The sequence below is a fragment of the Notechis scutatus genome, chromosome Z, assembly GCF_049901735.1.
Source record: "Notechis scutatus isolate UNSWTSFEM ecotype Mainland chromosome Z, rNotScu1.2, whole genome shotgun sequence".
Lineage (NCBI taxonomy): Eukaryota > Metazoa > Chordata > Lepidosauria > Squamata > Elapidae > Notechis > Notechis scutatus.
Genome location: NC_142025.1, coordinates 141,422,159 through 141,446,099, shown reverse-complemented (window position 1 = coordinate 141,446,099; position 23,941 = coordinate 141,422,159). Strand labels below are relative to the sequence as shown.

At 42.6% G+C, this 23,941-nt stretch overlaps 1 protein-coding gene across 3 annotated transcripts; it reads right to left on the bottom strand.

Moving 5' to 3' along the window:
• Positions 1 to 472: 472 nt before the first annotated feature.
• TRIM72 (tripartite motif containing 72) lies at positions 473 to 23,595 on the bottom strand. Of its 3 annotated transcripts, XM_087948277.1 has the most exons (8): positions 23,340 to 23,437; positions 16,826 to 16,889; positions 14,116 to 14,543; positions 12,369 to 12,464; positions 10,120 to 10,350; positions 9,429 to 9,451; positions 4,773 to 4,891; positions 473 to 1,591 (listed from the first exon to the last, which is right to left on the bottom strand). In XM_087948277.1, the coding sequence occupies exons 3-8, from the start codon at positions 14,518 to 14,520 to the stop codon at positions 1,020 to 1,022; spliced, it is 1,446 nt and encodes a 481-aa protein (XP_087804403.1). In that variant the 5' UTR covers positions 14,521 to 14,543; positions 16,826 to 16,889; positions 23,340 to 23,437; the 3' UTR covers positions 473 to 1,019. The 3 variants fall into 3 exon arrangements, with proteins under 3 accessions (XP_087804403.1, XP_026539255.1, XP_087804404.1); XM_026683470.2 differs by lacking the exon at positions 16,826 to 16,889 and having other exon boundaries at positions 23,340 to 23,595; XM_087948278.1 differs by lacking the exons at positions 16,826 to 16,889; positions 23,340 to 23,437 and adding an exon at positions 22,115 to 23,189.
• Between the last annotated feature and the right edge of the window lie 346 nt (positions 23,596 to 23,941).

The window sequence follows — 23,941 nt, the reverse complement described above, 5'->3', positions numbered from 1 at the left end:
GGAAAAAGGGAGGGAAGGAAGGAAGGAAGGAAGGAAGGAAGATAGATTATAATGAGAGTGAAGGAGGGTCTCAGAGAAGTTGGCCACCACAGATGCCTCCGACATGAGTCCCGTGTCACAGCCACCATGGCTATGCCCATGGCCACCACAGCCACAGCCACGCCCGAATTTGCCTACCCCCTGGCCCTCCGAGGTCAAATATTACCCTGATGCGGCCTTCAATGAAATCGAGTTCAACACTCCTGATGTAATAGGACAGAAAAAGCAGCTATAGACAGGGAGCTATTTAGATCTCCAATCTCTTATAATCTATGCTAAATGGGGAATTCTGGGAGTTGAAGTCCAGGCCTCTTAACGTTACTATAGTTGAGAAACACTAGTCTGTCTTCCTGGAATTTGGCGAGCCCCAGTCATCCCCTCTCCTTCCTAAGTCTGCAGACATTTGTGTGTTTTATCTTTACTGAACACGGTACAAGGATAATAAACCTTTATTTCTAAACCAAGAAAATTGTCAAGATTCCAAATTTTAGATGGCAGACTGGTGCTGATACAGTGACATTTCTTTCATCAAATTGAACGTGGCTATGATTTAGGAGTCCGGATGCAATGGGGTTAAAATTGCCAGTAATTGGGGAGGACAATGTAATGTGCAGCTTTAGTAAGAAACAGCTTCTCTGAAGACCGCAATTATCATCTACTATACATATGAGCTGATAATGGGTGAATTTATAGCGGCCTTTGCTCATTTGATGTACCCCAGAGCCTTTTGGGATTACAATTGTCTAGAATTTTAGGATGCTAGACGATGCATTCTCAGCACATTAAGAGGAACCTAGATCTAGAAGGCTGGTCTAGAACAGGGGTCTCCAACCTTGGCTACTTTAAGACTTGTGGAGTTCAACTTGCAGAATTCCTCAGCCAGATTTGCTGGCTGAAGAATTCTGGGAGTTGAAGTCCACAAGTCTTAAAGAGGCCAAGGTTGGAGCCCCTTGGTCTAGAAGATACCAGAGCATGGTTAGTTATCGCTCTTGTGACTCTGGGGTGTAGATGATTAAAGGCTGGCTGTTCTTGCCCTTATCGTGCCAACAGACATCAAAGAAGGGGTAGGCTGTGCCTGTAAAGCGCTCGCGGAAAGCAAAGATCTGGACCAGATTGTCTTCATCACTGGCGTCGTAGAAGGCCAGGAGGCCATCGTCGAAGCTCAGGTAGATGCCAATTCGGCTGGGCTTTCCCTCCAACTTCAGAGACCGGGGCTCCTTGTGCTCCACATAGGCCTCATAGCTCTTGCCTTCCTTGCAACCCACCAGCCAGAAGCCATTGGACGGGGTGGCATGAAGGCGGCCCTTGCGCCCAGTTTCAGCTGAGATGATGCCCAGAGCCCAACGGGGCTTGTCATCTACGGTCACCTCCCAGTAGTGTTCTCCTTGTGAGAAGCTCTGGCGTGAGACCAGGCAGTTGGATTTGTCAAACCGTTGTGGGTCATCCGTGCTCACGGCTTGTTTATGTTCAACACATTCTACTCTTTTCCCGTCTTCGGACACCACCAGGTTGGCTTGGGCAGTGGCTGGATCAAAGGTCAGGTTCTCCAAAGCTTCAGGAGGACAGGGGGGAAAAAGGCAATGTGAAAATAAGGACTTTTTCTTTTTTTTTTCCTTTCTTTTCTTTCATGGAGAGGATTTAATCAGTGGATGGAATTTCCACATTTTTTAAAAAAAATAGCATAAGAATGATTGCAGTTATTCATTCTGCATTATTCATTCCTTAATATGCAAAGATATTTCATTGTGAAATGAACAGAAGTTGCTTTTCTGAATGAAGCTGCCCAGTCATATACCCACTGCAAAATATTTGCCTCGGCCTCTCTTATTTTTGAATTAAGTCTTCCCAACAAATTATTAATTTAATTTTGGAAAAACAGAGTTGAGTAACACAGATACTGAATACAGTTAATCCTTGACTTACAACCATTCATTTAGTGACCATTTGAAGTTACAACAGCACTGAAAAAGTGACATCACTATTTTTCCTACAACTGTTGCAGTATCCCGCAGTCACATGATCAAATTTCAAATGTTTGGTTCATATTTATGAAGTTGCAAGGTTCTGGAGTCTTGTGATCACTTTTTGTGATCTTCTGCCAATAAAAGTTAATGGCAAAGTCAGATTCACATAACAACCATGTTCTTAAGTTAACAACTAGTGATTCACTTAACAACTGTGGCAAAGTTGTAAAATGGGAGGAAACTCATTTTATCTCTATCTTGCTTAGCAACAGACATTTTGGGCTCAATTGTGGTTGTATATCGAGGATTACCTCAATTATCTTTAGAAAATCCACTTTTAGCTTAGCTCTCAGAGCAGCAATGTTACCTTATGTTGAGTCATGTGACAAGCAGAGGTGGTATTCAGCCGGTTCAGACCCGTTCGGGCAAACTGGTAGTGAACATTTTAACTAGTTTGGAGACCTCGCAAATACTACCTCTGGCTGGCCCCACTCCAGCCCGCTTGCTCACCCCACCCCACTCTGCCCTGCCCAGTCACTCCTCATCTCACCCACTTGGCTGCCATTGCTGTCTGCCTTCCGCCATGGCCCTGATCTCCCTGGGTGTGTAAGCCTGCAAGCAAGCCCCAGTCGAGTGGACTCGTGGGCTGGCCTAGGGCACCGCCACCACAAGCCCTGGTCAAGTCGACTCCCTGCCCAGCCTACCTGCCTCTGCTGCCGCAACCTCCAGTCGAGGTCCGACTCCCGGATTGGCCTAGGCCGCCATCTTAAGGTGGACATGGTGAGACTCGGCCACCTTTCAGACCTGGCTCTCACCATCCTTCCACCCACATGCAGCCCGGTCACTCACCCTCCACCTTGGTTCAGGGGACACATCAGTCCCTGGCTCTGGCCTTTTCCTACTTGCATGCCACCCATTCACCTTGCTTACCTTCCATTCTGCCTTAGTGGTGCTGGGGGACATGGTGAGGCTTGGCTGCCTTTTACAAGAAGCCTCCAGCCACCGGTAGTTTTCAGAGCAAGAAGCCTTCAGCTGCCTCTGCTGACTCGGTTCTGGCTGGCAAAGAGGTGGTGGCTGGAGGCTTCTCACGCCAAAAAAGAGGTGGTGGCTGCAAGCTTCTTGAACCTAAAGCTACCAAAAACTACAGGCTGAAAAAGAGGCCTGCAGTCCCATCACCGCCATCGCCACCCTGTTCTTTGCACCAGCTTGCTGCGCTGGAGGGACTCGCCCACATGCCATCTTCTCACAGAAGATCCTGGTGCCATGAGATGTGTGTACACTCTGTGTGAATGCCCGAGAAGGAGAAGATTTGGCTGAACTTTTCTGCCTCCCTCTGCAGTGGAGCTGCTCAGAAAGCAGCTGCCTCAGTCTGTCCCTTTAAGGTACTTCAACGCCGCCTGCCATCCAACCCTGTGCAAAGGCAGCCCAGCGGGGCCGCCGCTGCTAGAGGAAAAGGGATTGACTCTCCCAGTCCCTATCACTCACACACTGAAGCCAGGTGGCAGAAGGGAGGGGGAGGAACCATAAAGTGACAGGCCATGGCAGCTGCCTTCCAAGCAGCTTCTGAGGCAGGGAAAGTTTGACCAAGTGGTCTCCTCCATCTCGGCTTCAAACATACAGACAGAGCAAACAAGCATACACCTCATAGCGCCGGGATCTTCTACAAGGAGACAGTGCTTGGGCAAGTCCCTCCAGCACCATGAGGTGTGTATGTGTTTGCTCTGTGTGTATGTTTGAGGCTGAGAAGGAGGAGGAGGCTTGGCTGAACTTTGGAAGAATTCTGCCCAACACTTCTCATGTATTCAGGGGCTACAACTCTCCCAATGATGAGTTTGGTGGCAATCTAACAAAATGTCTTCCAGCTCTTCAAGATCTACTTTAAGAGCACCCAAGTTTTAGATCTTCTGCTGCTTGTTGTGGCTTGCTTGGAAAGACTCCATCCTCGCTTTTGTAGGCAAGAGACCGAGCAATTGTTCCTTTATCCCCACTGTACATCAAAGTACCCCCTCCCATGCTGCCCCTCCTTTCCCCATTACTTCGTGCTAAGCTTCCCTCTTTGGAAGACTTTGATGGTTGTTCATTGTCACTCCTCAGTCCCCATGGAAGAAGCCAAGAGAAAAAGTAGGGGAGGTGAGGGCGACAGCCAGGGCTTTGCTGCCTCCTCTTTTCCTCGGAGGCATGGTGTCTGCCTCCCTTTGTACTCATTGTGCTCGCCGGGAGGGCCGAGCTGGAGTGAGAAAGTGAGCACAGGAGCGAGAGAGTGTGAAGTTGGCTGCTATGGGGTAAGTGCCTTGGCTTCCCCTTTTGCTCCTCCCAGTTGCCCAGTGCAGTGGTTCTTTACTTGGGCAGCCTGGCGACTGCAGCAGTGCCTGCAGCAGCAACAAGCAGCGCCACAACAATGACGTACAGTAAGATTTGGCGGTGCAGAAATTGTTCCATAAAAAATATAGTGCATCTCCGAGGGGCTTCTGGAAAAAAAAAACCCACTCCAAAACAAAACCCATTCAGCAAGGCAAACTTAGCAGGCAGTCACGATCTTTAGATGGGCTTTTATTTTGTCAGCCCAAGGGTGGAAGGTGGGGAAGGTATGTAGGAAATTGCCCTGTCTCTGCTGCCCCACCTTGCCATGAGTGACATCGAGTTGGCCACGCCCACTTAGTCACATGAACACCAAGCCATGCCCACCAAGCCACGTCCACAGAACCAGTAGTGAAAATTTTTGCATCCCACCACTGGTGAGAGGCTATAATAATCTGTACTGTACTCTACCTGGCATTATTGCACGGAACATCTTCCTCCATACTTGAAACTTAAACTCATCAGAAATTATGGGGAGCTGGATGTCCATGCGGGCAATAGGTGGAGATTCCCCCAGGATCTTCTGTAATCTACAGGAAGAAGAAAAGGAGGAGACAGCTTTATCACAGCTGGGGGCAGGGGAGAGGATTCCCCTACTTTTCTTTTAGATTTCCCCTTATTAAATTTAATAAAATTTAACTGTTAATTGTTTATTAAAACAAGATTCCCAAACAAACAGCCCACCAACATATTCTGGAAGATAAGACCCATATTTTAAGGGAATTGTTATAATCCAACCTATCTGGAGAGAGCAGGATGAAATACAGAAAAGTTGGATGATGGTCAAATAGAATACAATAACAGAGTTGGAAAGCACCTTGTAGGTCATCTAGTCCACCTCCTGCCCAAGTAGAAGACCCTACACCATTTCTGACAGAGGGCAGTCCAGTCTCTTCTTGAAAACTTCCAGTGATGGAGCTCCCACAACTTCTGAAGGCAACTTGTTTCATTGTTCTCACTGTCAGAAAATTTATCCTTATTTCTAGGTTGAATCTCTCCTTGATCAGTTTCCATCCATTATTCCTTGTCTGGCCTTTGGGTGCTTTGGAAAATAGGTTGACCCCTTCTCTCTGTGGCAGCCCCTTAAGGAACACTGCTATCATGTCACCCCTGGTTCTTCTCTTCACTGGACTAGCCATACCGAGTTCCTGCAACCATTCACCATATGTTTATATATAGAATATATAGAAATCATTCTCCAAATGCTGCTACTTACAGAGCAAGAATGGGAAGGCTTATTTACAATGTCAGCAGAGCCAGAGAAACTAAAGGTTTACAGTACAGATAAGCCTCAACTTATGGTTCAGTCACCATTCAAGTTACAAAGGCACTGAAAAAAGCTGTGCTTCCAGTGCCGTTGGAGACAAGGACCACGAGCTCCGCAGGCCCACTCCATGCTTTCCGCATCGGAGGGCTCAGAAAGCCATAGCCCCCCTATAGGGATTGTGAAGTAAAGGGGGGTACCTTGCAGGTCAAGGAGAGCCACATCTCTCCTCCCTGACTTGGAAAATCCCCCTCATCCAAAGACGAGGAACAACAGCAGTCAATATGGCTGCCATGAAGTTGGGGACAACCAAAATACCCAAGAGAGTTCAGGAGTGAAAAAGCAGTGAACAGAGATTGTTGCTGGATGAAATTATTCTTTTTTCTTTAAAAATTACTCCAAGAAAAAAAAAAACCTAGAGAAGAGGCTCTAAAACTATAACTGTTTAAGCGGCGGAAGAAAATATTTTTAAAGAGACATGCTGAAAAGTAAATTGAAAGCGCCATCTGCTGAAGAAAAGAAATGTGACCCCTAAACTCCTAGAAATTTACAGAGGAGGAAACTTGATAGCTAGTGGCTGGGACTTTTAACTGTTTACTGCCTTGTGCTTACCAGAGGTGGAAAAATAGAAAGACATTTTATAAAAGAGACTCTGGGAAGCTGGAATAAAACTATCAGAGTACTGAGTAAATGCTGGAATTGGCTCATTTAAATAATTGATTTTGTTTTGAAAGAAATGGAGATTGAGTGAAATAAACATCTGCTGGAAAAAAATTGAAAGGAGAGCGTCATCTATTAATGATTAGAAAATAAACCAATAAACCATACTTTTATGATTTTGGACTCTCTGAATCAGATTGAGGCATGATTGTTTATTCCACTTTATCATTACTATGACTGGAGCTGAAGGAACAGCTGTGGAAATGACAAGGACTTTTTAATGAGACATTTTTGTTGTTCCAAAATATGGATTTGATCGATGGGATGGATGAGAAAATGAAAAACATCTCACAAAGAACAATGAATCAAGAAAAGTGCCCGTGAATTGGTGGAATCAACCGAAAGATTGGGTGAAATGGATTACTTAAGCCAGCAAAGGGAACACGAACAGGAAAAGAATATGGATCAGAAAAATCAGCAAATGAAGCAATAGCTCAGTGAAGAGGAAGACCAGATAAATGGCAAGCAAATGAAGCAGAAAGAACAGATAGATTGGCCACATCAACCAATAAACCAAAGGCTGGAGCAAAAAACAGAACTGACAAATCAGGTGATAAAGGAAGAAAGGCCAAAGAAAATAGAACAGACAAATTGACAATTGGAGAGACATGAATATACTTTTGATAAGGAGATTGGGACATGGGCAGACATTTGGGAGAATTGGCAGCATAAGATTGTATTGGGAGAAATGTTTAGATTGAACAAGAAAGATGCAGATGAAGATAGAGATAAAGATGAGGAGTGGGGGAGGCAAATTTAAAAATGGATAAGAATTGAAGCATTAAGGAGCAGAAGAGATGATGGATAGAAAGAATTGCCATTTTAAAGATTTAAGTAGCCTGATTGTAAGCTAAAGGAGGAAGAAACAAAATTAGATAGGAGAAATATTGAAACATAAATGTATATAGAATGAATAAAAAAATAGATAGAAAGACTAGAAGTTTACAGGTGTTAGACTTTTAATGAGGATTACTTAAATTTGATAAATATGGTAGAGATTACCAACATTGTTAATGTGAATTGGATCAATATGAATGATAGATTTAATTTTGTTTATATATAATAGAGAAATGTTTAGATTGAACAAGAAAGACATAGATGAAGATAGAGATAAAGATGAGGAGTTAGGCATTTTTGTTTATATATGTTTATACAATATAATGAGGATTACTTAAATTTGACAAATGTGATAGAGATTACTAATATTGTTATGATGAATTGGATGAATATGAATGATACCCAGAACTAACTGTTTACACACAATATGGATGTGTGTGTGTGTGTGTGTGTGTGTGTGTGTGTGTGTGGTATTTAGGTTTCTTGGGTATTTTCCCACGTCTTAATATTTGTGCTTTTATTATATGCGGCGTTTGGCAGAATCTCATCTGCCATCCTCAGGCTTGTGTATTGGGTTCTTTTTAATCTTGTGTCAGGCTTGCAGCCGTTTTTGTTTGAATTTGGTGCTCAAACAAAAACGGCTGCCAAGCCTGACACAAAGATTAACAAGAACAATACACAAGCCTGAGGATGGCAGATGAGATTCTGCTGAAAGTTGCTACAACTTTAAAAGCACAACTATAATGACGTGGGAAAATACCCGAAGAAACCTAAATACCATACATATGCGAAAACATAAGGAAACAAATATATATATATATATATTTCACAACAGTTACAGCATGCCCATGATCATATGATCCAAATTCATAGTTCGTATTTATGACGGTTGCAGTGTCCTGAGGTCATGTGATCACCTTTTGCCACCTGCTGACAAGCAAAATCAATGGGGAAGTTGAATTTACTTTACACCTGTGTTCCCAATGTAACAATGGCAGTGATACTCTTAACACTGTGGCCGGAAAGGTTGTAAAATGGGGGCAAAACTCACTTAACAACAGTCTCACTTAGCAACATAAATTTTAGGCTCAATTGGGTTCATAAGTTGAATTAGCCTTAGTACAATTAATAGTTAGAGAAGAATCTTTGGGATGGGAAAGTATGAAGACAGAATCAAGGCGAGACAGATGAAGACTGAATGGGCTCCAGGGAAATAGAGCAATGGCTGGATGAGAAAGGGAGAAATGGAATGTAAGATCCCAAAGGAAGATATACGAAGTTGAGTAATTAATGCCACATGTCACTGCGACATAACAAAAGCCAAATAAAAGAATTATAATACAAATCAAACTCTGGGAGATCAGGTCTCAAATTAAAGAGAGTAACATGGAATGGAATAGGATAGCACAGCATAGTTCTTTATTGGCCAAATGTGATGGGACACACAAGGAATTTGTCTCTGGTGCATAAGCTCTCAGGGTACATACAAACAACAAAATGATAAATCATATATACTAAGAAAACCTCTGTGTTTATACAGTTTAATATTAAGGAACATTGGAGATTTTGGTGAATGGCAGGAAGGTGTTCTTAATTCAGAGCATTGTCCTCTTGTTCTTCTTGTACACAGACAAACCTAATTAATTGTTGAGATTCTAGTAAGGCCTTGTTTCTGTAGTTTCAGAACTACACAGGAATTCTACGATCAGTTCCTTTAAAAGGCAAGTGAATTGCAGGTTGCATTAAGAGTACCTTCAACAAGTAACATTGAAGTTAAACTGATGGTGTGTCATTGCTGCGCAAAGGATGAAATTGTGTACACCTATTCTAATGTCTGATGCATGCACATAGGCAGTGTCAGTTATGTCATATTGTCACGTACGTGTCATCATTTGTCCCTCTCCTCTTCTTTTGGGCTCTAAGAACATCTTTTCTGGTAAGGAAGAACTTAAGTGAAGGGTACTTGGTGCTCTTTGGGCTTGGTTGCTTTCTTTTAGATGTTTCATTACCAAACTGGGTAACATTTTTAGTATTAATAGGGAGAGTCAGAGAGTATAAAGAGTGCAAAGCCCACTCCCTATTAGCACTGATGATGTTACCTAGTTTGGATAATGAAACATCTACAAGAAAGCCACCAAATTCAGAGAGAACCAAGGACCCCCCCTCCATTTCAGAGATACTTAAGATGCACACAATTCAGAGAAGAGGGTTGGCTGGTGAGTTGTTTTAAATGGATAGTTGCTCACCTGCTGGCAACCAGACAATATTTCTGTAGAGGAAAAAAAAAAAAAGCAGAAGTTAGCAAAGTTCATGTAGTCTTCCATCATTAGAGCAGATTTTGACAACTAGTGCCCTTCCGTTTGTAGGGTCATGACTTCTTGAATTCCTACCAGCATGGTTAGGGAATGAAAAACTGAAATACAAATACAGATAACCCTCGGCTTACAACCACAATTGAGACCCAAATTTATAATTTCTAAGCGAGACATGTGCTAAATGAATTTTGTCCCATTTTACGCCATGATTATTAAGTGGATCACTGCAGTTGTTAAGTTAGTAACATGGTTGCTAAGTGAATCCAGCTTCCCGTGAATCCAGCTGACCAGCATTGACTTCACTGGTCAGAAGGCCTCAAAAGGGGGATGATGTGACCCTGAGACACTGCCACCATCCTAATTATGAGACAATTGCCAAGCATCCAGATTTTGATCATGTGACCATGGGGATACTGCAAAGGTTTTAAGTGTGAAAAATGGTCATAAGCCACCTGTTGTAATTTTGAACGGTCACTAAATAAATGGTTGTAAGTCGAGGACTATTTGTACACCGCGTATGCCTACAATAAGGTTGAGCATACAATGCAGAAGCGTAACAGGCTTTGGTTTGGTTTTTAGTGTCATCGAGACTGGAAAAGAATCAAAATGGAGGTGGCCTCACCCTCAGGAACTCAGTCTGTGGCTCGTCTTGCACTTCACCCAGGACCATCTCCATCTGCTTGAGCTGGTCCAGGTAGCGGGCCATGGTCTTGCGTTCATTTTGCAAGGCCTCAGAGGCCTGTTGTTGCACCTTCTCGGCCTCCTGGCCCAGGGAAGATTCCAGCGCTCCCAGATAAGACCGCATGACCCCCAGCTGCTCTGCTACTTGGTGTTTGAACCGTGATACCGTTTCCTATTGTGGGAAGATCGTATAAAGTTATGTAATTGTGTCAGAAATATTGTGTTGGGAGAAATGTCCTTCTGGGTTCAGTTCCAAGCGGTGGAAAAGACACTGAAAACATGGAGGCTGTTTGGAAAGATGGTTTAATGGTGGACAGGACCACATGGCTTGGGCAAAGAAAAAAAGGAAGGGGTGCTGAGAATCCCTGGGTTTTATGCCCTCTCTGGGTTTTGAATTTGAGCTTGTGTTCTGATTGGTTGTCAGACTGCCATGGGGCCATGCAGGGGTAACTTGGTAGGTTGTCTTTTGAGTCCCAGGCTTGGTTGACTCTTGCTGGGTAATGAAAGGGCTTTGGGCAATTCCTATTATAGCTCTGCTTGAAGGAGGTACATCTTTGTTATGTAGAATAGACTGGCCCAGGCCTTAATGGCCCATTGACAAAGGTGGGGGGGTGCATTTCTGCCTGATTCTACTCTTTTATGGGAAATATTCTGCCTTTTTAATAGATCCTAAAATATTTCATTTTTCTAGGAGAGGGGTGGGTTTTAACTTCCAACAATTGTATAGCAGGGATCCCAAACCTCCGAGCCTTAACCACTACTCATTCGGAACTGGGCTGCACATGCAGTGGGTGAGTGTGCACATGCACTCAGCTCCACTTGTGCAAGTGGCAGGCACATGTGCCAACCGCTTGCACAAATGGAGTTGTGCACATTCACACGTGCACCTGCCGCACATAGAGAACTATCCCTTCACCTCACGGCCAGTTCACCAAGCCAAAAAGATTCTGACCGTTGGTGTGTACAGAATCAAATTTTAACTAAGCAAGGTCCCCAACAAAGTTATTTATTAACAGTCTCTAAAATCCTTTAAGATTATAGCAAACATAAGAATTAATTAAACATTTGTTTCAAATTGTAAACACACATAAGCAAACACACAAAACTAAATTAACACAGTGTAAACATAATTATAACGCTCACAGTTCAAATGAAGAAATGCAATCCACATCATTTGATTTGATCAACACCTCCTCTGGATCAACATGTACACCCACCCACCTTCCTCAAGCCATTCCGAGGAAAAACTTCCCTATAAAACAGCCCTTTGTACCCCATGTTCTCTGTAGCTACTCCCACAGGCTCTTTGCTTTGGGAAATAAACACATTTCCTTTCCTCACAGTTGTCTGGATTTCATTATGATTTATTCTTGCACAACGCCTGCTCGAGTTGGAAGCCGAAATTATTCTTCTGACTCTAGCAACACAAGGGAAGGACAAGTGGGAATGGTTCTTCATTTGCTTGTGTGGCCTGATCCCTAAACAGTACACAGATGATGAAAAATGTTTATCTGTAATCAGTGTTTCTAAAACCTGCTTATACCCACCTAGAGAGCATCTCCATTATATGAATTTAATCTGGTTTTAGAGTAATTTTCTCTTACCAAGGAGTCCGGGGGGAAATATAGGACAGTCACAGATTTACACTAAACTACAGTTCCTAAATAGTATTAAGAAAAAAAATGTAATTAATCTAGCAATCACTGTAATCCTGCTGAGCATATGCTTGAAATATTTTGCGTGCACATCCCTATGTTTGTGCAATATGTATATTTAATTTATATGTCACCCTCTCATTTTTTTTAACAACTGGGTGGCTTATAAAATGATAAAAAGGTAAATGCAGAACTATTAAAATTAAGATAAAGTAGGAAAAACTAAGAGAACAGGCGACATAGGATAAGAATATTCTCCCTAAATATAAAGTTTGTAGAATATAAGTTCTACACTATAAACTAGATGTAGGTTCGTACAATACCTGTGTCATGTGTTTGTGTATGTTGTTTGTATACATGTACATGTAAGATAGGCGTGTGTTTACTTAGCATGGAGCAATGCAATTGGTGAGCCAACGTTTTAATGTTGTATCTTTATAGATCTTGTACGTTGTAAATCACCATGTGATCTTTCTACTACCTACCTACCTGAGTCTCTCTCACACAGGGACAGACAAACATCCAGGACTGATACCTCAACTTCTGCTATTTGCCGATTCAGCAAAGCAATCGTCTTCTCCTTGCGTATTTGGACTTCTTGGAGCTGGACCTGCTGCTGAGGGAGCTGCTTCTGCAGTTATGCCGGATGGTAAGCAAGGAGAGACGAAACACAGAAATTTCATTTGACAAGTAATCTGGAGCAAATATTCCAGGAGATTCATAATCCTCTGTTTTATCCTCAGGGAAACAGTGCAGTTGGTCCTCAACTTACAACAGCTCATTTAGTGACCGTTCGCAGTTACATTGGCACTGAGAAAAGTGAGCCGTGACCATTTTTCACACTTACAACTGTTGTAGCATCCCCATGTTCACATGCTATGCATTTGGATGCTTGACAACTGAGTCACATTTATGACGGTTGCAGTGTCCTGGAGTCATGTGATTCCCTTCCAACAAGCAAAGTCAACAGGGAAGTCAGATTCACATAACAACTGTGTTATTAATTTAACAACTGCAGTGATTCACTTATGGACTACCAGTAGTTTCATTCATTCACTCTTTTACTCACTCATGCATCCATCCATCCACCCATCTGCCCACCCACCCACCCACCCACCCACCAACCTGTTGTTCCACTCACCCACCCACCCACCCACCCATCCAGATGAACCTTGCCAAGGTGACTCAGAGTAACAAACAAGTTTAAAGTGTTTGGCAACTGGCATGTATTTATTATGTTTAACTGTCCAGGGGTCATGTGATCACCATTTGTAACCTGCCCAACCAGCTTCCAACAAGCAGAGTCAATGGGAGAAGCCAGATTCACTGAAGGACCACTCAACTAATTGCAGTGATTTGCTCAACAAACAAGGCAAAAAAGGTCATAAAATCTGGCCAAACTCACTTAACAACTGCCTTCCAATGGAAATTTTGGGCTCAGTTGTGATCATAAGTTGAGTATTAACTACACAGGGCTTCATAAGTGACAGCCACACCTTAGTCACACTGGAAGCTTATTGGAAGCTAATGTAATTTTCTTGTAAATTTTCATAAAATGTCAGAGCTTGAGAGAATCAATCAATAACATGCCCAACCATCAGGGGTGGGATTCTACCGGTTCGGCCCGGTTCTCGGAAGAACAGCTGAGACCAAACCGATTTGCTGCTATGATCTTCTGGTCTTCTGTTTGGCCCATCCACCCGCCTGGGCTTTAGGCTGGGCTTTATTCCCTGTTTTTTCCACCTCAGCTGCTTTGCGTGGCACAGCTGAGTGCCGCGTATCAGCAGCAGAAGGTGAATGCTTGCAGGAGCCAGTGATTTGTAAACACACACGCAGCAACAAAGCGCACACTTACCAAACCAGTTATTATGCCAGTAGGATCCCATCCCTGCAATCCATACTTTAGGACAAGGGTCTTCAAACTTGGCAAGTTTCAGACTTATGGATTTCAACTCCCAGAATTCCTGAGTTAATATGACTGGAGAAGGAATTCTGGGAGTTGAAGTCCACAAGTCTTAAAGCTGTCATGTTTGAAGATCCCTGCTTTAGGACAAAGACTTTAGCTCAGAGGGAAAGCATATATTTTGCAGGAATGGTACCAGGTTTAACCCTTGGTATTTCTTCGACCGGCAAAATACTTGCTTGCAATCCCATTGTAGCCTGTTCTTGCTAGGTTGACCAATGGCCTGACTGAATCCACGTTAGGTGTGCCTGTTGGACTGACACTGATGGAGGAACAAGACACCAAGCCCTTAGGACTGTGTTCCATCTCAACCTCTTACCTTCATCCTCTGGTGGGCCTCAGCAGCAGTAATGATGTTGTGCCCCTTATGCTTGCCTAGAGAGGCACAAACCCCACAGATCACCTGCCGGTCCTGTTCGCAGTAAACACTGAGCGGGTCGAGGTGTTCTTCACAGTGATCACGAGGCACCTGCCGGAAGGACTGCACCAAATGCTCCATCTGCTGGTTGATCCGCAGCTGCTCCACCTTGGTGAGGGCTTGGCAGGTGGGACATGAGGGAGCAGTTTTGCCCTCAGACTCTTCGGTGGCCACACGGGCCAAGCAGGCCTGGCAGAAGGTGTGCCCGCACTCTGTCGTCACAGGGGACTGGAAGAGCTTGAGACAGATGGGGCAGCTGAGGTCCTGGTGCATGCCCTGCATGAGGCGTTTTTGGGAGCTGGACATGGTGATGGTGGAGAGACAGGCACCTGGCAACCAAGAATGACAGTGGGAACCCAGAATCTCATTTGCTTGGACTTCTACTACTGCCCCCATTAAACACCAGGGTCGCCTTATTTTCTGCAGCGCAACCAACACCAAACATAGAAAATATGAATAAAGAGCTCAATGCATGATGACCTCATGGTTACTTCCTCACAATATTCTTGACAATTGAAGAAGCTTCTTCAGGTTTCAGAAAAGAACTTCTTGGATAAGAAGCTTCTTGGATAAGAAGCTAAATGTCTTCAAGGAAAAACAAAGGAAGTCCAGTTGCCTTTGAAAAAGCACCTATGGGACAACCATGATCTGGATGACTGAGAATCTCCATAGAGATTAGGCAGTGTTAACTATGCCATCCCCTATCAAGAAAGATATAGAAAATAATAATAATAATGTGAAATTTAGCCCCCACCCATCTTGTGTAACATTTTGGCCCTGTTGGGATGCAAGGGTAGAGAATGTTTTGTTTGAGGAAAGAGATATGTGGGTTTCCAAAGAGAGTAGGGCTATCAAAACTGGCCTGCAAATATCCAAATGGCCATTAGAGGGCAGGAAAGTGTTGTTCTCATCACCTTTTTGAGGGTGCCATCTAATGGTGGTCTGGAACTTTGCATTCTACATCTGGTAGTTATAACATAAAGTTGTCCTAGCTCCAGGCCTTCTCCAAAATCTAGATCTCCTCAAGCTTTTGAGATCACTGGCCAAAATTGAAATTATGAAATTACAGTAAAAAAGGGGGGGAAGCACATGTCCCAATAAGATGATGTATGTTTTCAATATTTTTTATAACTTTTTAAAGAAACTTTCTAACTTTGTGGTTCCCTTTTAGCATGAGATTCAGGTTAAGTGACCTTCCAGCTCTGCCAAATTTCAGTTGGTTCTACCTAGCACTATTGGTCCTTCTGTACTTTCCCTCCTGCTAAGAAAAGTAGCAGTGAACAAATATAGGAGGTTTATCAGAAGAAGACAAGAACATTTCTGAGTCACCATCAACGAAGTTGGAGATCCATATCTTCATCCCAGAATCATGTAGCCAGAAACAGGCCTACTCTGAATTTCATTCCTCTTTATAGATCTTGTTAAATTATCTCACCCCCACCCCCCCACCTCAGTTGTTCCCATTGTTAACTTTCAAGAAATGTAGGGGTTAGTAGACTGAAAATAATGCATAGAATAGTATTTTTGACCTTTCTCCTTATCTCCAGATTTCTATTGGGGTCAAGTTCCTTAATTCCTTCCCTGAACAGGGCTTCCTGACAGGGCTAATGATGACTCTCATATTGGCGCTGTAAAATCTGGCAAGCTACCACAATGACAGTACAGGTAGTCCTCAACTTACAACAGTTCATTTAGTGATTGTTCAAAATTACAACGGCACTGAAAAAAGTGACTTATGGCCGTTTTTCACCATTGTAGCATCCCCATGGTCACATGATCAAAACTCCGATGCTTGACAACCAGTTCATGTTGCAGCGTCCTGAGGTGACATGATCCCCTTTTGCGACCTTCTGACAAGCAAGGACAATGGGGAAGCCAGATTCACTTAACAACCAGGTTACTACCTGTAACAACTGTAACGGTAACAACAGTGGCAAGAAAAGTCGTAAAATGGGACAAAACTCACTTAACAAATGTCTCGCTTAGCAACAGAAACGTTGGGCTCCATTGTGGTTGTAAGTTAAGGACTACCTGTAGTGGGTTAGTTTTCTGAATCTCTTCAGTGTTACCTTGGGAAGGCTCAGATTTTTTTCAGCCCAGATATGGCAGCCGTAACTACAGATAGTCTTCAAGGTCCATTTAGTGATTGTTCAAAGTTACAACATCACTGAAAAAACTGATTTATGATCATTTTTCACACGGTTGTAACGTCCCCATCATCAAAATTCAGACACTTGGCAACTGACTCATACTTATGACTTTTCCAGTGTCCTGGGGGTCATGTGATCCCCTTTTGCAACCTTCTGACAAGCGAAGTCAATGGAGAAGCCAGATTCACTAAACAACCATGGTAGGAATTTAACAACTGCAGTGATTCACTTAACATCTGTGGCAAAAAAAGGTTGTGAAATGGGGCAAAGCTCACTTAACAAATGTCTCACTTAGCAACAGAAATTTTGGGCTCAATTGTGGTTGTAAATCGAGAACTGTATATTCAACATTTACATATTGTGTCTAGTATTATCTGTCTGTCAAATCTGTAACAGCTTAGAGCAGGGGTGTCCAACCTTGGCTTAGAGAGTCCCAATTAATGCTATTATCCTGTTATTACCACTTTGCCAGACCTCCTCCTCCTCCTTTGAAATGTGGATTTACAGGTGGATGTTACCTACAAGCTGGGTTGACAAAATCAGAAATGAGGAGGTGATAAGCCACTTGGGAAAGTCAAGGAAAATCATCAAAACCATAAAAAAAGCGGAAGTTAAGAGTATTTTGGACATGTGATGCGACACCCAGAAAAATACGACATACTTCACTTAATCCTCCAAGGAAAGATTGACGGCAAATGAGGTCCAGGCAGAAGAACAACATCATGGGTTCAAAATCTAGGGGACCGTTTTGGACAAAACTCAACAGCACTTTTTCGTACGGCTATTGATAAGAATAGGATCGCCAACATGATCACCAACATCCGATGACAGATATGACACAAGAAGAAGAAAAAAGTAGCATTATCTGAGTAGCTGGAAATTAAAAACTGAAGGATAGAGTAGAACTGTTTCAAGCAAATCTTGTTAAAATCAATCCTCAGTAGAGTTTTCACAATAGAAAACAGTGAAAATTTTAAGAAAATATACATTTTGAAAATGCATATATTGTCTTTTAATAAAACTATTCTCAAACACCTTAGAAAATGTTGAAACAACACAACAGCCTTTAGCACTGAGTCAGTAGATAAGGCAGAATGTGTCTTTCTTACAATCAGAGGTCAACTCACAACTGTTCCAGCAGAGTTCTCTTTCTGGCCAAGATTATAATGTAGACTCTGCTGCACCTGCTTCTCCTTTGACTGATGGATGGTGCCAGGTTGGTTTCCCCTTGACGTGGCATTCTTGTTGTGAAACAAGGGTTGTGCTGCAAGCTTAAATTGTTGACCAAAGCAAGAATTATGCTTCCATTCCACCCTGCACCAGATTCCAATCAGCAAGGCTCTACACCCATAGTTTATTGGTATAAAAATAATTAGATATATTTTGGTGCCTCAAAAAAGTCCTGAGCACACAGTTGTTTGCTCCTGCAGATTAATGTGAATACACAATTTTTTTAAAAAAGCTGCTAAGAGTTTTAGGATAGGAACCACATTATGCCAGGAATGGAAGATTCAGCCTTGGCTTATGGTGAATCCAACTGCCTAAATTATTTCCAGTGAGATAATCCTCAACCTACAACCACAACTGAGCCCAACATTTCTGTTGTTAAGCAAGACATTTGTTAAGTGAGTTTTGCTCTGTTTTACAACCTTTCCAGCCACCGTTGTCAAGTGAACCACTGCAGTTATTAAATTAGTAAAATGGTTGTTCGATGAATCTGGCTTCCCCGTTGACTTTGCTTGTCAGAAGGTCGCAAAAAGTGATCACGTGATCCCCAGGATACTGCAACTGTCATAAATATGAGTCAGTTGCCAAGCATCTGAATTTTGATCACATCGCTGGGGTGATGCTGCAACTGTTGTAAGCGTGAAGAAAGGTCAAGTCCCTTTTCTCAGTGCTATTGTGACTTCAAATGAACCGTTGTAAATCAAGGATTACCTGTACATTGTTCCCTTGAAATAAACTGAGCTGGCCAAGAGCATCTTTGTTGCATGGCTCCCATCGATTTGAAGCAGCTTTCCTTCATTTGCTGGTCTTTAGTTCTTTCACTTCAGTTCCTAGAATTCCTTTACAGAGGACCAGATTCAGGGAGTCTGGCTAAAATGGGGGGAATCTACCTTTGAAACAAGGTTTCCAGAGAACTCAAGGCAAAATTTATTTAAGATCTTGATCCCTTGGTCCTTCTCTGTTCCATGTCTGCCCGTTGTCATGTGGAAGGGTGTGACGTGAGCGCGATGAGCTCTCTAGGGATGATCCTGGTGACACCTCCACCATTTCTGTTAACTGGAATTTCTCTGAACATGGATCTACCAAACCTCTGGAAAACCAATCAAGCTATGTCCCAGAATAATTTCTATGACAGGATTAGAGGATAGTGCCAAGAAGGAATAGGAAGGAGGCAGGGGTGGGCTTCAAAATTTTTAGCAAGGGGTTCTCTGCCTGGTTGCTAGGTGAGTGTGGCCATGGTGGGCATGGTCTAGTCAGCCTCCTGCACCACAGCAGGGGATTGTTTTTACCCTCCCTCCAGGCTCCGGAGGCTTACCTCGAGCCTCCGGGAGGGCGAAAATGGCCTCCCGGGCTCCGGAGGCTCTCTGGAAGCCAGAAAAGGGCCCCATTTCCAGATTTCCTGAACTTCCAGGGAGGCCCATTTTTTGCCCTCCCTCAACCTCCACACATGGCCTGCACTTACCTGCATCCAAAACAGTCCACCTGGGGACTTCTGGGAGGGGTGGAGTGGGCGGAGCCAGCCAGGAGTGGGATTTGAGGATTCTCCAAACTGCACAGAATCTTAGCTAGGGGCTCTGCGAATTCCCAGCAGCCTGACCTCTGGAAGGAGCTCTGTTGTTGTGCCACACAAGCCCCCTTGTGTTTCCTCTCACATCTCTTCCCCATCAAATGTTTAGGTGGCCTATTTTGGGTCTTCTCTAGTCTTCCAAAAACCTTGTGTTGTTGTAAAATAAGAAATTCACATTACCAGTGGGAAGCACTCATTTACGTCAAGCTGTTACCCTGGATGTTTGAAAGCTGGTTTCAGGCTTCTACCCACAATCCCGGAAGCTGTCTCATCCCGTGCTGAGCATGACAAATAGAAGTTTTTTTGTGCCAAAAAGATAGTAGACTTGGAAGGGACCTTGGAGGTCTTCTTGTCTAACCCTCTGCTCAAGCAAAAGACTATACCCAGGGGTGGGATTCAAATTTTTTAACAACCGGTTCTGTGGGCGTGACTTATTTGGTGGGCGTGGCTTGGTGGTCATGTGACCGGGTGGACATGGCTTGGTGGTCATGTTATTGACATTTCCTCGCCTGGCCTCTCCTGACTGTGGGGATGCTGCAACAGTCGTAAGTGTGAAAAATGGTCATGAGTCACTTTTTTCAGTGCCATTGTAACTTTGAATGGTCATTTCACACAAGCAAAGTACCAGCAAAGGAGGGGGAAAAAACTCCAGAGAAGTTCCTGAGACAGGAAGTCTAGTCCTGCCAAGAATGTAATAAGGGTTAACGGAGAGGCAGTTTCTGTAAGCAACACCAGAATGTTTCCTTCCTGCCTTCCTTACAGGATTAGGCCAGTAATTTCTTCTAACAACCGGTTCTCCAAACTGCTTAGAATGTTAACAACCAGCTCTAGCGAATAGGTGCGAAGTGGTAGAAGCCCACCCCTGAATATACCATTTCAGGCAAATGGCTGCCCAACCTCTTCTTTAAAATCTCCAGTGATGGAGCGCTCTCAGCTTCTGAAGGCGAGCATTTCTGAGGGCAAACAATAAGCGTTCCTCAACTTACGATCACAATTGAGTCCAAAATTTCCATTGCTAAACGAGACAGTTGTTAAGGGTCTTTGCCCCATTTTTACAACCTTTCTTGCCACAGTGGTTAAGTGAATTGCTGCAGTTAAGTTAGTAACTTGGTTGCTAAGTGAATCTGGCTTCCCTAATAAGGGTTGCAAAAGGTAACCATATTCTGGGACACTTGCAACAGTCATAAGTACATGCCAGTTGCCAAGCATCCAAATTCTGATCAGGTCACCCCCGGGGATGCTGCAAAGGTCACAAGGGTGAAAAACGTTCATCACTCGCTTTTTTCACTGCCATTGTAACTTTGAACGGTCACTAAACAAATGATTGTAAATCGAGGACTGCCTGGATGTATTTGCCAACGGTCTAATTTTTAATGGCACACAAGATATGGGGATTAAATATGGATTAAGGTATTTATTTTCATTCTTTTTTTTTTTTTTTTGGTATGGAAGAGGATGGTTGGGTTTTGATGTTTAGTTTGCCTTCTTTAAAAAAAAAAAAAAAAAAAAGCTCAGAAGATGGCATTTGAAGCATCATTCCTTCTTAGTCTCCGTGTTTTTGAAGGTTGCCTGCAAGGTAGGGCCATGCTGAAGTCACCCAATGTGCCCAGCCCTCTGATTTTGGGGAGACAGACTTAACTCGCTTTCCTGACCGCTTTCCCTTTGTGCCACAGTGGTTGCTTTCATTGCACGAGAAACCGACTTAGTCTGGTTTGCCTTAAGCAAGAAAGGAATGCTAAACCTGCAACGCAGCTGCTGTTTGCAAGAAGGGTGGAAATTTTCTATAAATAGTTCAGAAGGTAATAGCATTGAGATAGCTGAAAAAACAGTGCTGTGATCTGGAGAGATGGCTGCCTCTCCTTTCTGTTCATTCTCAGAAATATATGGGTGCATTTTAATCTAATCTGCACCTAAAGAGAGAGGTTTGGAATGTTTTGCACTGCATGAAATTGTAAATTCAACCATAGAATTTATGTGAAGAAATGTTCTATCTTTTCTTATTTCCTTCCTTCTTTTTCTCTTTCTTTTCTCTTTCTTTCTTTCTCTTCCTTCCTTCCTTTCTTCCTTCTTTTCTTCTCTTTCTCTTTTCTTCTCTTTCTTTTTCTTGCTCTCCCTTTTTCTCTTTTTCTTTCCTTCCTTTTTCTCTTTCCCTCTTTCTTTCTTTCTTTCTTTCTTTCTTTCTTTCTTTCTTTCTTTCTTTCTTTCTTTCTTTCTATTTTCTTTATTTTCTCTCTTTTTCTCTTTTTTCTCCTCTTTCCTTTCTCTCCCTCTTTCTCTTTCTTTCTTTTGTTTCTCTTTCTCTCTCTTTCTTGGTTGTTTGAAGATCACCAGAAAGTTACATGTTTGAATGAAGATTCATATCAGGATGTGAATTTATTTGCCACATATTATAAAAGATTTTTACCATACTCTTTGTCTATAGTATACTAATTAGAATTTTTTTATTGGCCAAGTGTGACTGGACACACAAGGAATTTGTCTTGGTGCAAATACTTCATGCTTAGAACCGATGTTTATAGTAGTAAAGGGAATTTTGTTAACACAGAATATTGTATATACTGTATATTCAGGTATTCTTTCTGAAAATCTTTCATTCAATTAATTGAAAAGAACTCCCATAATCATTTCTTTCTCTGTTTAAAAACTTATTTTAAAAAAGAAAGAAAATTGCAATCCACTTTATTCCTGATTAATATCCACATGGGACTCCTTACTCCCAAATATAACACATTAATTATTAATGTATTGTAGAAATTCTACAATAGTTTCTGCTCTTCTGCCTTCCATTCTAGTTATTATAGTATAATATATTGGCTGGATCAACAAGCATTTATGTAGATTAGTTAGAGTTACCAGCCAATTATAGAAATTCTAGGCATTGTGAAAAAAACAACCCTCCTTGCAGAGATTTGAAAATCATTTGGGTTGTAACATACCATATATAATTATAATTTACCTATACTTGCATTATGCTGAGCCACATCATACTCATTTCAGGGGTTTCTTGCCTTATAGCAGGGATGTCAAACTCACATCATCATGGCAGCACCACGTGATGTATATGGAACTTTTTCCCCCTTCACTAAACCGGGTGGGGGCAGTGCAAGCACGTGAAGCATCCAACCCGCAGGCTGCGAGTTTGACACCCCTGCCTTATAGCAATAGCATTTAGACTTATATACCGCTTTACAATACCTTACAGCCCTCTCTAAGCGATTTACAGAGTCAGCCTATTGCCTCCAACAATTTGGGTCCTCATTTTACCCACTTCAGAAGGATGAAAGGCTGAGTCAACCTTGAGCCTGGTGGGATTTGAACTGCCAAGTTGCAGTCAGTCAGCAAAAGTAGCCTGCAGTACTGCACTCTAACCACTGCGCCTCTGCAACTCATTGTATTTGAATTAAACAAAAAATAAAATGATACTGAATTCTACCTTTATAATCAAGGAAAAACCCTGCAGAACTCAAAATTTTGTAACACAAGCCAACAACTATTAAATACATTATGCTAAACCAATGTTTGCATAGGATTGTAGCTGCTCAGAATCACCTGAAACACAAGATAGACAGCAAATAAATTTAAGAAAGAAAGAGAGGGGAAAAGAAAAAAAGAAAGAAAGAAAGAAAGAAAGAAAGAAAGAAAGAAAGAAAGAAAGAAAGAAAGAAAGAAAGAAAGAAAGAAAGAAAGAAAGAAGGAAGGAAGGAAGGCAGGAAGGAAGGAAGGAAGGAAGGAAGGAAGGAAGGAAGGAAGGAAGGAAGGAGATATCCTTCATGCTTGATAGACCTTATCTATAAAAGAATAGACCTATTTATTGTTGCTACTCTTCTTGATGGACCTTACTCTCCTCTGATCTACTGGACTGTTTAACAAGAGCCATTCTCTGCAAAATTTGACTTACTTCTATCCTTCCCTCAAGCATTTGCAAAAGATGCATTTTATATATGACTACATGCACAAATCCCTGCAGTTTTCTAGATAACATTTTCAGAAAGGGTTTGCCTCTGCCTTCTTCTTCCTAGACTGAGAGAGAATGACAGGACAGGACAGGACAGGACAGGACAGGACAGGACAGGACAGGACAGGACAGGAAAGGAAAGGAAAGGAAAGGAAAGGAAAGGAAAGGAAAGGAAAGGAAAGGAAAGGAAAGGAAAGGAAAGGAAAGGAAAGGAAAGGATTCTTACTAGAGCAGAAGATTATTCAAGGTAGAGCAGATTGCCAGGACTGAAAGATCAGTGACCATCCCAGGACAGATGTAGAAGGCAAGTGAATGGTTCTTGGTTCCACCCCAGATCTTCCTATATATAGCCCAATGATACATCATATTTCTGGAATGGCATTCAATTTTCTATGTGCATCTCTCAATAGGAGGAGGTAGAGGTGACTATTGCTATGGTAAGGTCATTCCTTACTCCCACCAGACACATTATTGGAATGCTTAGGTTTTGAGGTGCACCCTTCTATTTGCTCAGATTCTCAAGACCCCTCTAGGAATTAATTTTATACTTTATTCTGTGAAAATCCTGACTCTGTTCCATTGGAAGGCAGCCTTTGGATTTCTGAGTACTTAGAACAGCTGCGGAAGGAAGCTATCCAATTTCCTAGCCAATGAAATTGCAAGGGACTACCAGCTTGTAACTGGATGTGGGGGGAAGAGGGTAATAACCGGAGGAAAATGAGTAGGTGGCCAAGGATGGGGTGACAGGTGAACAGACTTGGTTTACAAGAAATGATGGGGAGGCTGGCTTGCACTATGAGTATTGCAGGGAGACTCATGACTGAAGGC

Excerpts from the sequence above, each read along its gene's own strand:
- TRIM72 (XM_026683470.2), bottom strand. The coding sequence starts at position 14,520 with ATGTCCAGCTCCCAAAAACGCCTCATGCAGGGCATGCACCAGGACCTC. Across the intron at positions 10,351-12,368 it reads GGCAAATAGCAGAAGTTGAG|GAAACGGTATCACGGTTCAA; the intron begins GTATCAGTCCTG and ends TTCCCACAATAG. Across the intron at positions 4,892-9,428 it reads TATTGTCTGGTTGCCAGCAG|ATTACAGAAGATCCTGGGGG; the intron begins GTGAGCAACTAT and ends TTCTTCCTGTAG.